The sequence below is a fragment of the Oratosquilla oratoria genome, chromosome 1 (assembly GCF_046742065.1).
Source record: "Oratosquilla oratoria isolate Oo_2021 chromosome 1, ASM4674206v1, whole genome shotgun sequence".
NCBI lineage: Eukaryota > Metazoa > Arthropoda > Malacostraca > Stomatopoda > Squillidae > Oratosquilla > Oratosquilla oratoria.
This window is the reverse complement of record NC_134777.1, coordinates 57,132,251-57,144,089: the sequence shown is the minus strand read 5'-3', so window position 1 is coordinate 57,144,089 and position 11,839 is coordinate 57,132,251. Positions and strand designations below refer to the sequence as shown.

The following is an 11,839-nucleotide window of genomic DNA, read 5'->3' as shown; positions in this document are numbered from 1 at the left end:
TTATTTTTTATGTTTGTGATGTGTTGTTTGAATGACATGGATGTATCGTATGTTACACCAAGAATTTTTGGGGCGTGTGTGGTGTGTGGTATTAGTGTTGTTGATATAGAGATGAGGAATGTATTTGTGTTTTTTTGTCCAGTTGGTGAGAAATATTGCTGTAGATTTGGCTGGGGCTATTTTGAGTCTGTTTGTAATAGACCATGTGTTGAGTGCATCAAGGTATGGCTATATTATTTCTGTGGCTTTGTCTGTGTTACGATGTGTACATGTGATTGTTATGTTGTCTGTGTAGGAAGAGATTTGTATTTCTGAGGTGTCTGGTGTGGGTATATCGTGCATGTATAGATTAAAGAGTGTGAGGGATAGAACAGAGCCCTGTGGTACTCCATTCTTAATGTTTCTGATGTGCGATGATTGGCCAGTCATCTTTTGGTGTTATTGTGCATGTTTGTGTTATATATTGTGTTTGTTAGTTTGTGGTGGTGAGAAATATTGCTGTAGATTTGGCTGGGGCTATTTTGAGTCTGTTTGTAATAGACCATGTGTTGAGTGCATCAAGGTATGGCTATATTATTTCTGTGGCTTTGTCTGTGTTACGATGTGTACATGTGATTGTCTGTGTTACGATGTGTACATGTGATTGTCTGTGTAGGAAGAGATTTGTATTTCTGATGTGTCTGGTGTGGGTATATTGTGCATGTATAGATTAAAGAGTGTGAGGGATAGAACAGAGCCCTGTGGTACTCCATTCTTAATGTTTCTGATGTGCGATGATTGGCCATTATATGACACATGAGCATTTCTGCCTGCCAGATAATTGGCCAGTCATCTTTTGGTGTTATTGTGCATGTTTGTGTTATATATTTTGTTTGTTAGTTTGTGGTGGGGGATAGCATCAAAAGCTTTACTAATGTCTAATGTTATAAGGAGTTCTGTGATGGGGCCTATCTGAGTTGATGCCATCTAATATTCTTTGTGTGAGGTTTATTAGAAGAGTGTTTGTGGAGTGTAGTGGCCTAAAACTGTGTTGTGATTCAGCAAGGGGAATATGTGGTGTGATGAGTTGAAGTATGAGGCATTCAATTATTTTGGAGGGGGTGCAGAGAAGTGTGATTGGGTGGTGTGATGTTGGGATTGTTGGATCTTTACTGGGCTTTGGGATTGTGATTATTTTCCCATGCTTCCAGATGTCAGGTATAGTGTTGTGTGAATAGCTATAGTTTGCAATGTTTGTGAGTGCATGTATACCTTGTGGTCCAATGTGTTTTAGGTGGATATTACTTATGTTGTCAGGGCCACAGGCAGATGAGTGCTTGAGGTTATGTATTATATGTTTTGTCTGTATTATGTACGGATTAGGATAGATTGGATTTCTGTGGTGTTATCTGTGGTAGGGAGGAGGATTTTGGTTGTGACGCTTGTGTCCACAAAACAGATGGATTGGTGGACCAAGGTGATGAGTCCACTGCCATTGCTGTTGGTCCGGTCTTGTCTAATGGTGGTGAAGTTGTGAAATGTTGGTGTTTTGTGTGAGTGTCTTAGTTTCATTTCTTGTATGATGGCAACGTGTATGTTGTGTTGTTTGAGGAACTGTTCGAGTTTGTGTTTTTTGTGCTGATGCCATTGATGTTGTGTTGTAATATGTTGATGTTGTGTGTTCTGTATGTATTGTTTGTTGGCTTCTGGGGTTTGGGTGTTGATAGGGAAGGTATAGGATCTGGGCTAGAGGGAGGGAAAGGTGTGATTAGGGACAAAGGAGGGGGAGGATTGATTGAGGACAAGGGTGGGGGGAGACTGGGTGTGGGCAAGGATGCAGGCTGTGTTTGGGAAGATGGGAGTGACATTACTGGAGGGCAGGTAGAACATGTCCAAGTGTATTTACCTAGTTGTATTTTGCGGGAAGGGGAGCTATGCTCGTGGTGTCCCGCCATTGTATCTCGCAGTGTCTAGTTTGCTTTTAAACTCATGAATGGTTTTTGCGCATACTATTTCATTATCCAGTTTGTTCCAAGTGTCCAAAACTCTATGTAGAAAACTGTTTTTCTTCAGTTCTCTTCTATAGCTATGTTTTTTTATTTTCTTTCCATGTCCTCTTGTGTTTCTCTTGTCCCAGTTAAGTAAGTCCTCTCTATCAAGTATCTCTGTGCCTTTCATGATTCTGTAGATGGTCAATAGGTCACCTCTCTCTTCTTTGCTCCAGTGTCGGTAACTCCAGTTTAGCCAATCTCTCCTCGTATGATAGGTTTGCCAGTGCAGGTGCCATTTTTGTAGCTGCTCTTTGGACTCTTTCTATTTTCTTTATATTGTTTTTGGTGCTGGGGGACCACAATGTTGCCGCATACTCTAGTCTAGGCCTTATCAATGTAACCAATATTTTTTTTTATCATGTCTTCGTCCAAGTATGCAAATGCCACTTTTATTGATCTTAGCAAGTTGTAAGTCTCCCCGACAATTTTGTTAATCTGTTTATCATAGGACAAGTCGTTTGTGATAATTACTCCCAAATCTTTTTCGGATCCTACTTTCTTTACTTCCTTGGTTCCTGTATTTGTTTGTGTTTGCAAGTGTTGTACAAATGAAGTGGGCCCAGTTTTTGCATATATTGCATTGAACTGAGCCCTTTGTCTGTCTACTTGAGGTGATGGGTTTGGAGCATGTTGGGCATGTGTATGTTGTGGTGGGGCCAGGATTGCTCTTTACATCTCCAGCTAATAGTAGAAGAAGAGGGGTGAATGCCGGAAAAACACTCCTCAGTGCATAAAAAATGTAACAGTGCATGTTGTGAAAGGAATGTGGTACTCGCCCAGGCAACCGAAGCCCCTCCTGGGGATAGATGCCACCTGTGTAGTGCCAGTGGCCAGGGATGTTTGCCACTGTTTGGCCCCCAACTCTTGGGGTTGAGGGGTGGTCCCACGATGAAGACGCTGCGGCACCTGGACTGTACATACAAGTGAACTAAGGTGCTAATGTCTGGATGCAAAACCCTGAGGTAGATAGTTTAAATCTATTGGTCAATGCTTGACATCCTCAAGGGCACAGATTTTTAAATCCCCAAGCTCTGATAAAGGCATTTATGCCTCCTCACCTTGAAAAGTGGGTAATGGGTGATATGCTTGAAACAAAATCTTTAAGTCTGTGAGGTGCAGTTTTCTGTGGTTAAAGTAGGGAGAAGATGAGCAAAATGAAACACAAGGCCAGCCCTGGGGCTGTTGCCAGATACCTTGTATAGAGTATGGACTGCATAAATTTAATGCATACACATCAAAGACCATTTCCCCCTTTACAGGGTGTGGTTAAGTGAAAGCACACACCAATTTCATACACATTAAAACCCTTTTCTGACAGGAGATAAATCTCTACTGAGAGATCATTTTTAACTGCTATTATCCCTTTTTTACCACTTCAGTGAATTATCTCTTCAAGTATAATATTGTTCACAAGGATAGAGGTGCTGGTTATTGGTGATGAAATATGATACAGGAAGGAATCACATCAACAGACCAATTGACTGAATTCTGAGGAATAACCCTTAACACTTAACAGTCACTTTAGGTCCTCTGATTGGATTACTACCCAGCACTGAAATACTCATCATCAGCTGGAGTTATATGCTGGGAGGCAATGTCATTTCACTCACATAGACCCTAACCCGCCCTAGATTGAAATGCACAGCAATGGTGTGTTATGTACAAAGTGAAAGATATAAGAAAGATTGAGTGAATAAAAAAGAACAGCAACCAGAATGGTTCCTAGCCTCACAGGGGAGAAACTAGAAGCACTAGATATGTTGGTAAAGTATTGAAGAGGAGGAAATGACAGGATTGTATTGTAATATTCAATCTACTGGACAAATTTAATTGAGTAGATTTCTTGATCTGGGATGGGTAGGCATCATGATGTCATGTATAAAGTTAAAAAAAGATGATGTGACTGAATAATGTGAAAAAATTCATTTTTTATACAGTTGTGTCAGCTCCTGGAATAGCCAAAAAAGATTATATAGCATAACAATCTTACACGAATTGATGTTGCTTAGGTAAAAGTAATACTTTTTATAAGTTTTTTAATTGTTGCCCAAGTTTCCCTAAGTGGAAAACTCGCAGCCCCATTGTGACAGTGATCCTTGGGTTTTCTCACAGATATCTCTGGGAAAAAATTTGGATTTGTCTATACTGTATTAGTGTTGGATTGTTTCCATATCACTGGCTGAAAGTGTTAGGGGAAGGGGAGCATTTTTTGCAGCTCTCCATGTGTGAAAAAGTCCAAGAAATACCAAGTGTCAGCCCCTTGGGGCTGCACCTCCTGATGGAAGTGAGGGGGTTGATGAGTGTTGAAAATGGCTAGCTTAGCTGTTCATCTAGCAGGACCACCACAAGCAGGTACCCATCATTGGTCCACTACTTTCTGGTGGTGTAATTGCAAGTGTGCTGGTCTTGCATTTGCTTAGTTTTGGGTTTGAATCCCACACTCTTCTCCGATTCCCAGCAAAGAATGTCCCAACAGTCCAAGCACATAAGGTAAAGGTGACTGCTTCAGCTGCAGCTGTGCATCTTCTGGCATAGGCACCTCACCTTCTTCATCTAGGATCAATGTTTCTACTAATCATTTATGCTTTTCTAGTTGGCTTAACTAGGTGACATCTAGAAATTCCCTTTGTTAATGGAAACAATAATACACAAAATTAAATCATTTCTTTTATTTCGTAAAAACCAATCATTCCAAAATCACAGATTACACAAACCATATGTGGTGTGAGCAATAAATCCTAGCAAATTCATTCTTCCTTTGGCTCTAAAGACCTACTGAAATCAAGGTCCATGAAAGCATTTGGTACAAAACTGATTAGAAGTCACTGTAAAATCTGTCAACAACAAAGTAAAAATGTGACAGTACAATTGGTGGGACCCACTGTGGAAAACCTGCACCTCACTGAATTAATTTTGACCCAAGCAGTATAGCAGAGGACAGGGTGATCCTTCATCCTAGAGGTGCTGAGATGTGAGGGGTAGCTGAACGAGTTTGTATTTTTTTTTTTTTTTCATTTTTTTTTTTTTTAAATGATGTGGTTGTGTGCTTAGGCTCAGCTACCCCCTTACATAAGGGAATAGGTCTTTGGCATTGATAAATGTTGTTTAAAGCTAGTCATGACTTGTTTGTGTATCCCTTTAAATGAGTACAATTATAGGAAGACTGATAACATGTTATTACTTGCACTGAACTTTCCACTGATTTTACTCACTGTCATGAAACTTTACATGCAACAAACTTTCCATGCTACCATGACTGAAATTTGCAAGTTTGTCTTGAGTTGATATGCTTAGTTCATCATCCTGTCTTTTTTCAAAGCTTTCTAGTCTGTAAATTTTGTAATATGTATCTATATAAATGACTGATACATAAATAACATTTCAATAGAAATAAAATTCTATGTCTGTCTTTTACTGTATAGTTAATTCCTGAAACATGTCATAGGAATTAGAAATTCAATATACGCTATGCCATAATAAATATTTCATTTATATTACCCAAAAAGGCACTTATAAACCCTTGGTAACTTTTTTAAATTTCTTTATAAAATTATATGCTACAGAAAATACAAAACAACACATCTCACTGTAACACAATATATAATATTACAAGCACCTTGAAAGTTCTTCACAAATATCTTATGTAAATTATGGTGATTTTCTCCATATGTCCTCCAGTGTCATTTCAAGAACTATTTCAGATCTTCATATTACAGTGAAAAATATTTATCATATATGAAGGCATCTGAGATACCTGCTGCTGCTGAAGATTCAAACTACAACTACAACTGCAAACCACAAGAGTAACACATTTCAAAACAAATTCATTTGCATTACAACCATTTGTGTAATATGGGGTAACAAACCATCACATTCAAAGAGATCATGGAAAATTAAAGAAAATAGAGCTTCTTAATCCTCTCAGGTTCAACCCACTCATAAAAACTAAGGCAGTCTTCTTTTGCAATGACTGAATACTTACATATACATACATATACCAAGGCTTTTTCCCCCTTCCAAGGGAGGTAGCCAAAAAGGGAAAGGCATAAAAACACTCCCACCCATTTCATCCCCAAATACACTCCACACCCCTCCCACCCTTCCTCTCATCTGAGCACCTTCTGGATGACTGAATACTTACTTTAAAGAAATAAGTACATTCTAGAATTCAACATGGATTTGTTACTGAGAGTATTGATGTAGAACTTTAAAACAGAGTAACTGTTCTTAAAGATGAAAAGCAGAAACCATCACAATGAAAAACTGATATAAATCTATATCAAACCCAATTGAGATATTCTTGACCTATTCCAAGACAGAACACACACACAAACACACAACTTCATACTCATATTTTATAGCTAAATGAATTTTCTTTCATTTTTATTAAATCAACATGGTCAAAGTAATCACAAGTAACATAACATTTGTGGGCAATGATATTTGCTATATTGATAACAGTATGCATGAGTATTTGTCCTTAAAATGCTTTAAAAAGATTATTTTGAAAGACTGCAGTTGAATCTGGTGGCATATCTTTGATATGTAATGATTCAATTTTGTACCAAGATATCAAGTTACATGATAAAATCTGTAGGAAAAATGTCTTTCACAAAGCATGATTTATTCTACCTAGACAACTTTGGATAATTTTATATTTTCTTTAATTAAGAGAACAACTGCACACTTTCAGTTGCATAGATAGGGTACTTGCTAAAAACATTACAAAAATCTAGGCATCTGAACCAGAAGGGTAGGATTTCCCACAATGCTTACAAATTTCTTGTAATGCTTATTTTAGCACAACCTGAGAGGGTTAAGTGCAATCAGCACTTCCTTTTAACTAATGCTAAGACTACTGTGAAAATGTCCCATCACAGACTTTTCTCAGGAACTAAACATACAGTACATGTATGGTTGAAGTCACCATGCAGATAGCTAAATCACTAAATACAACACAAACCCAAAACAAACGTAACATAACCACACACATTTACTTGGTTTGAGCATTCAACATCCTTTAGCTCCTTCCCTTGATGATGCCTTTATAGAACTTGATTTGGCAAATGCTAGACAATTTCATTCAAGCAGAACCTTGAGCTACGATAATCCCTTTATACATTAGGTCATGACTAATGTCAGACAATTCTATTCAACTGAAGAGCAACACTTTGTGCTAAGGGGCTTCAGGCCATCTTCATTAATCCCTTTGTTACAATTGCATTTTTCAAGGTTTTATTTTGGTTAAGAAAAAAAATTCTTGGTTAAGGCAGGACCTTGTACTGAAGGGATTAATATGACAGATGTGGCATCTGTTTACTCATCTTTGTAATGGGGTAAGCATTCAATCTGGTGATGCTTCTGTAGAACATTACAAATTTCCTCTTCCACCATATCAACTTGATCTGGTGGACAATAATCATCCAGGCTGGATCGAGCCATGGTTACAAGGGTTGGCTCCTTTATGGCTGAAAGCATTTTATCAAGATTACCAGCAAGTTTACGGATATCTTCCTCACTTGATATGTGATGGGGCAACTCACTTTTTGGGTCATCACATGTGCATCCTGCATTATGGACAATACCCCAGTCTACGTCATCACTACAGGTTTTATCTAGGTCAATGATGAGGCTAACTAAAGCTTGCCTTAATTCAGTCTTAGTCACAACTGAAGCTACACTTTCTAAGTGTGTTCCAATTTCTTCTTCACCATTTCTCAATTCATCCAGTTTATCAAATACTTCCCTGAGTTGTGTAATTTGTGACCGTCTTTCATCTTGAAACTTATAATAATCTGATGTACCTTGAGGTAGTATGAATTTATAAATATTCTTGAGCCTTTCATACATATTCACTTCAGAATGCATAGCAATAAAAGGATTTAATGTTGTGAAAAAGTCAAGATCTATATCTAGGATATAATATCCACTACTTTCTTGAATCAATTCATTAATCTTGGAAAACCATGTCTGTTGGGCCGGCTCAAAACTCATGGTCCTCACAAACAATTGAACATCCTTTTTTTCTTCTAGCTCTTCTTCTTTACAATAGAGAAGCTCACTGATGAAGTACAGGCATGGCAGAGAAACCTTAATGCAATCTTTATCTTTCTCTTTGCCAATGACAAACTTGTAATCTCCATCCTCAATCTGATTGGACCAAGGAGGTTTTACCCAAACTATTTTTTTAAAGTGACCCATATATGCTGCCACCAAGATCCAGTTCTCAATACTCAACTTACTTTCCATAAGGTTTACATCAAAAACCTCAGATGCCTTGAGGTCATCAGGAATTAGAAGATCTGGATGAGAATCGAAATGAACAAGAAGGTTGCCATCAAAGGGGAGGTGTTTGGACCCAATGGCCCTAAGCATGTGGTAAAGTGCATTGTTGTGATCCTCAACAATGTGTACTGGAAGACTTGAGTATTTGTTTAGACTCATTGTGTTTGCCTGTGGAAAAAAAATATAGGACTTTAGAATCATGACTACATGAGTTCTTCATGCTCCACATAATGGTGCATTGCTAATCTATTACCCAGAAATAATCAAATATGATCACTGTCTTGACTTTTTTTAGGAATGTACCCTTTAGGCTCATGTAGTAATACTTGGTGGCAGTGTTCTTTCTCCCCTACCACAGGGTTTGGTGAAAATGGAAATATATATCCAGAGAAGTGATACACGACAGTATTAAGAGGGGGGGGGGGTCAGCATAACAGTGGGCCAGTCGCAGTATATCAAGTGGTATAATTTCTCTATGAGTAGGTATTTCCTCTAACATAGGCAAAATTATGTGTGGCTCTGATCCATTGGATTTTGACCTCACAATAATAGGCAGCCAATACCCCAGATGGGGACACCAGTCAGGATACCCTAAGAGGGAGGGAGGTGTGGTGAATGGGAGTGGAGTGGGTGGGGATGAAATGGGAGTGGAATTATGCCTTCTGACTTTGGAAACCTCCCCTGTAAGGGGGAAAAAGCCCTTGGTATATGTATGTATGACTACTGTATGAACAATAATGAATTGAAGTAGCATTTTAATAACTAGTAATATCAATCACGGCAATCACTCAAAGGTAAACATTAGTTTCCATGTGAACCCAGTATCATCATTTTTTTTTTTTTTTTTGGGGGGGAGGCAAAATCTATTCAATTACAGAGGCACCATAATAATACCAGTTGCTCTCTCCACCCAAAAGAATGCATATGTTCATGATTTACAACAAGATTTATCATACCCTCTAGTTTTTATGTGACATGACTATGTGAAGGTTCTCTTTGCATCTCTGTTAATGCCTGATGCTTAACCTGCCACCATCAACAGCTATACTGTATCTGATCCCAAAACTAAAGAACATGCCAAATTGCAGATATTTTTTTTTGCACTCCCTTCTCCCTTGCATGCTGAAGATCTCCCTTTCAATGTTTGGTAATTTTTTTCTACACTTATCCTCACTGTCCATCTTTTTATGATTAACTCATACTTATCTCCCACCCCTTTAAGTTTAAATTAATTTATCTTTCTCAAAGGATGTTCTCTTCTCCCAAAAACTGTTATCTATGGAAGCCAAATGACAAAAATCATGGATTCTGGTTCTCCACCTTAAAACCAGTCACTATACACTCCTGTAGACAATGCTGCAGCAATGACATGCCATTAATATAACTAGGAAACATTACCCACCCAGTGGTAGAACAAACAAGATTTCTGGGCATGATCCTTGACAAGAGAGTTACCTTGACTCCTAACCTTACACTAATCTAAGCTTGCATTCCCATAAAACTGCAAACCCACACAAGTTGGGTGACAGACAGCTGATAACTCTAGAACTTAACCCAGGCCCTCATTCAGAGTAAACCTGATGACAAAAATCAAGCCTACTCCTCTGCCATATTTACAGTTCTTTGAATACTGGACCATATATACTTTCACAGTCTGTGCCTTATCACATGTGGCTTTTATAGCACTCCATTTAAAAGCTTGTAAACAGAAAGATGAGACTCCCTGGGGCACCCACAATTCCCTGATATCACTAGAACATCTCCACTACATCAAGGCTCCTAAGACCCAATTTCACATTACTAAAGTCACCATGACTCATCAAGAATTTAACATGCCCACACATATGGAAAGAGAATGACTTGTTATTTACTGCACATTGTTAAGAGCTAACAAAGTTCTTTTTACAATACTCAACCAAGCCCCCAAGCCATTCTATTTAAAAAAAAATCCTCTCCCCCACATCCTACATAATTTCACATTTGCAGCACCCTATAAGTAATTTATATCCTCAAGTCTTACAACTCACAGGTCCAAAAATCCATTCACCGATCATCTAATCCTACAACTGCTTCAAAGGCAAAGGCACCTCAAAAGATCGCATCCACTCCTTCCTGCACCTCTACTCCACTACTAGTAACAGACTACCACTTAGTCCTATAGACCACTATGGTAAGCATGTGGAATGACACTAGAATAAATAAAATAAAAACAACCATGCCCCCACTTACATCCATGGCTGTCCTCACATCAATGAATAGGATAATAGTGTATTTTTGATTCGTACCTAGTCACCTCATGGCAGGACCTCCCACCTACCAAAATAAAACTACTCTCATAGTATTGCATACATTACCTGAAAATCTGACTCATTTATGCAACAGCAACTACCACCTACTCATCTACCTCCTCAAGCAATATTATTACATCAAATCTTGACCAAAGATACACACACTTCAATCATCTTTATATATATAAATACCACTGATTAACCACAAGAAATCTGAAATAACCTTAGACGGCAGAGCTATAATGACCGCTAGGATAGAAGCGCCGTAGAACTAGACCATAATCTATCATTACCTGTTTAACCTGTTACCTATGAGTATGAGATCACTGGAGAATCTGGTTAAAATATTCTCAGTCTGTAAATAAGTGACCCTGTAATTCAAGCATGAAGGTCACCTCTACATATACTTCCAATGTTTTCCAAAGTTACAATGAAACAACATCTATACATTTGATAAATAGAAAAGTTATGATACTACAACTGCAACTTCAGCTGTTGTCATTCATGTGAAGTGACAAGATCTTACACATTCGTTCAACATGTAAATAGAAACATCCATCTCAATTTGAACTGCCATTATATAAAATATTTCATTATTCTACTTACGAAGTTTTATTTGTTCACCACTAAATCATAATAATCTTATCATACCAGCATCCAAATTACAACACTGCCAAGAAATACTATAGCGTACAAGGTCGTATTTTTTCGAGTATTGTCTGCAAATGCTTATGCCAATATAAAGTACATCTTTGTTTTTTCATCTAACTCATGGGTAAATATAGAGATAAATGAAACAAAAAACCAATGTATAAAAATCTAGGTATGAAGCAAATTTATAAATGATAATAAAATAAAATATTTTGGTCTGCCAGAATTATTTTCATGAGCATAATGGAAAATTATTGGAACTCTTGCTCCATCGACGATTCGACAAAACACTTCCCAGCTGACTGTAGCAAGGGCGTTTACCTGTACCAATCCTTTTGCCATATCTACCAAAACTGAGCACGTAACAGGCCATATAGCACCAGCCAGAGATGAGTGAAAGTAGAGATAACGAGGGTGACCCTATAAATGACTGCTGGATCACCAATTGGGAACAAGAAACGTTGCAAGAATTAGAGAACGAGGAAGACTATGAAGGCCATCTGCACAGAGAGATAGATGCGGCCAACCAAAAGTTGTGGACACTTTTTCAGAGTACGGCCCAGTGCGTCGCTGTTATGTACAAAG

The 11,839-nt window shown here is 38.1% G+C and overlaps 2 protein-coding genes across 3 annotated transcripts in view; one reads left to right on the top strand and one right to left on the bottom strand.

Annotated features, from left to right (window-relative positions):
* Window positions 1-6,171: 6,171 nt before the first annotated feature.
* On the bottom strand, window positions 6,172-11,712 carry MESR6 (misexpression suppressor of ras 6). 2 transcript variants are annotated; one of them, XM_076187961.1, is made up of 2 exons: window positions 11,576-11,712; window positions 6,172-8,483 (listed from the first exon to the last, which is right to left on the bottom strand). In XM_076187961.1, exons 1-2 carry the CDS (start codon window positions 11,594-11,596, stop codon window positions 7,347-7,349), a joined length of 1,158 nt encoding a protein of 385 aa, XP_076044076.1. In that variant the 5' UTR covers window positions 11,597-11,712; the 3' UTR covers window positions 6,172-7,346. The 2 variants fall into 2 exon arrangements, with proteins under 2 accessions (XP_076044076.1, XP_076044171.1); XM_076188056.1 differs by lacking the exon at window positions 11,576-11,712 and adding an exon at window positions 11,210-11,365.
* The window catches only part of LOC143027313 (HUWE1-associated protein modifying stress responses), a 36,424-nt gene continuing 36,179 nt past the window's right edge, over window positions 11,595-11,839 (top strand). The window contains exon 1 of the mRNA XM_076188605.1: window positions 11,595-11,839. Coding sequence (XP_076044720.1) covers window positions 11,644-11,839 — 196 coding nt within the window. The 5' untranslated portion in view covers window positions 11,595-11,643.

Excerpts from the sequence above, each read along its gene's own strand:
- MESR6 (XM_076187961.1), bottom strand. The coding sequence starts at position 11,596 with ATGGCAAAAGGATTGGTACAG. Across the intron at positions 8,484-11,575 it reads TGGCAAAAGGATTGGTACAG|GCAAACACAATGAGTCTAAA; the intron begins GTAAACGCCCTT and ends TTTTTTCCACAG.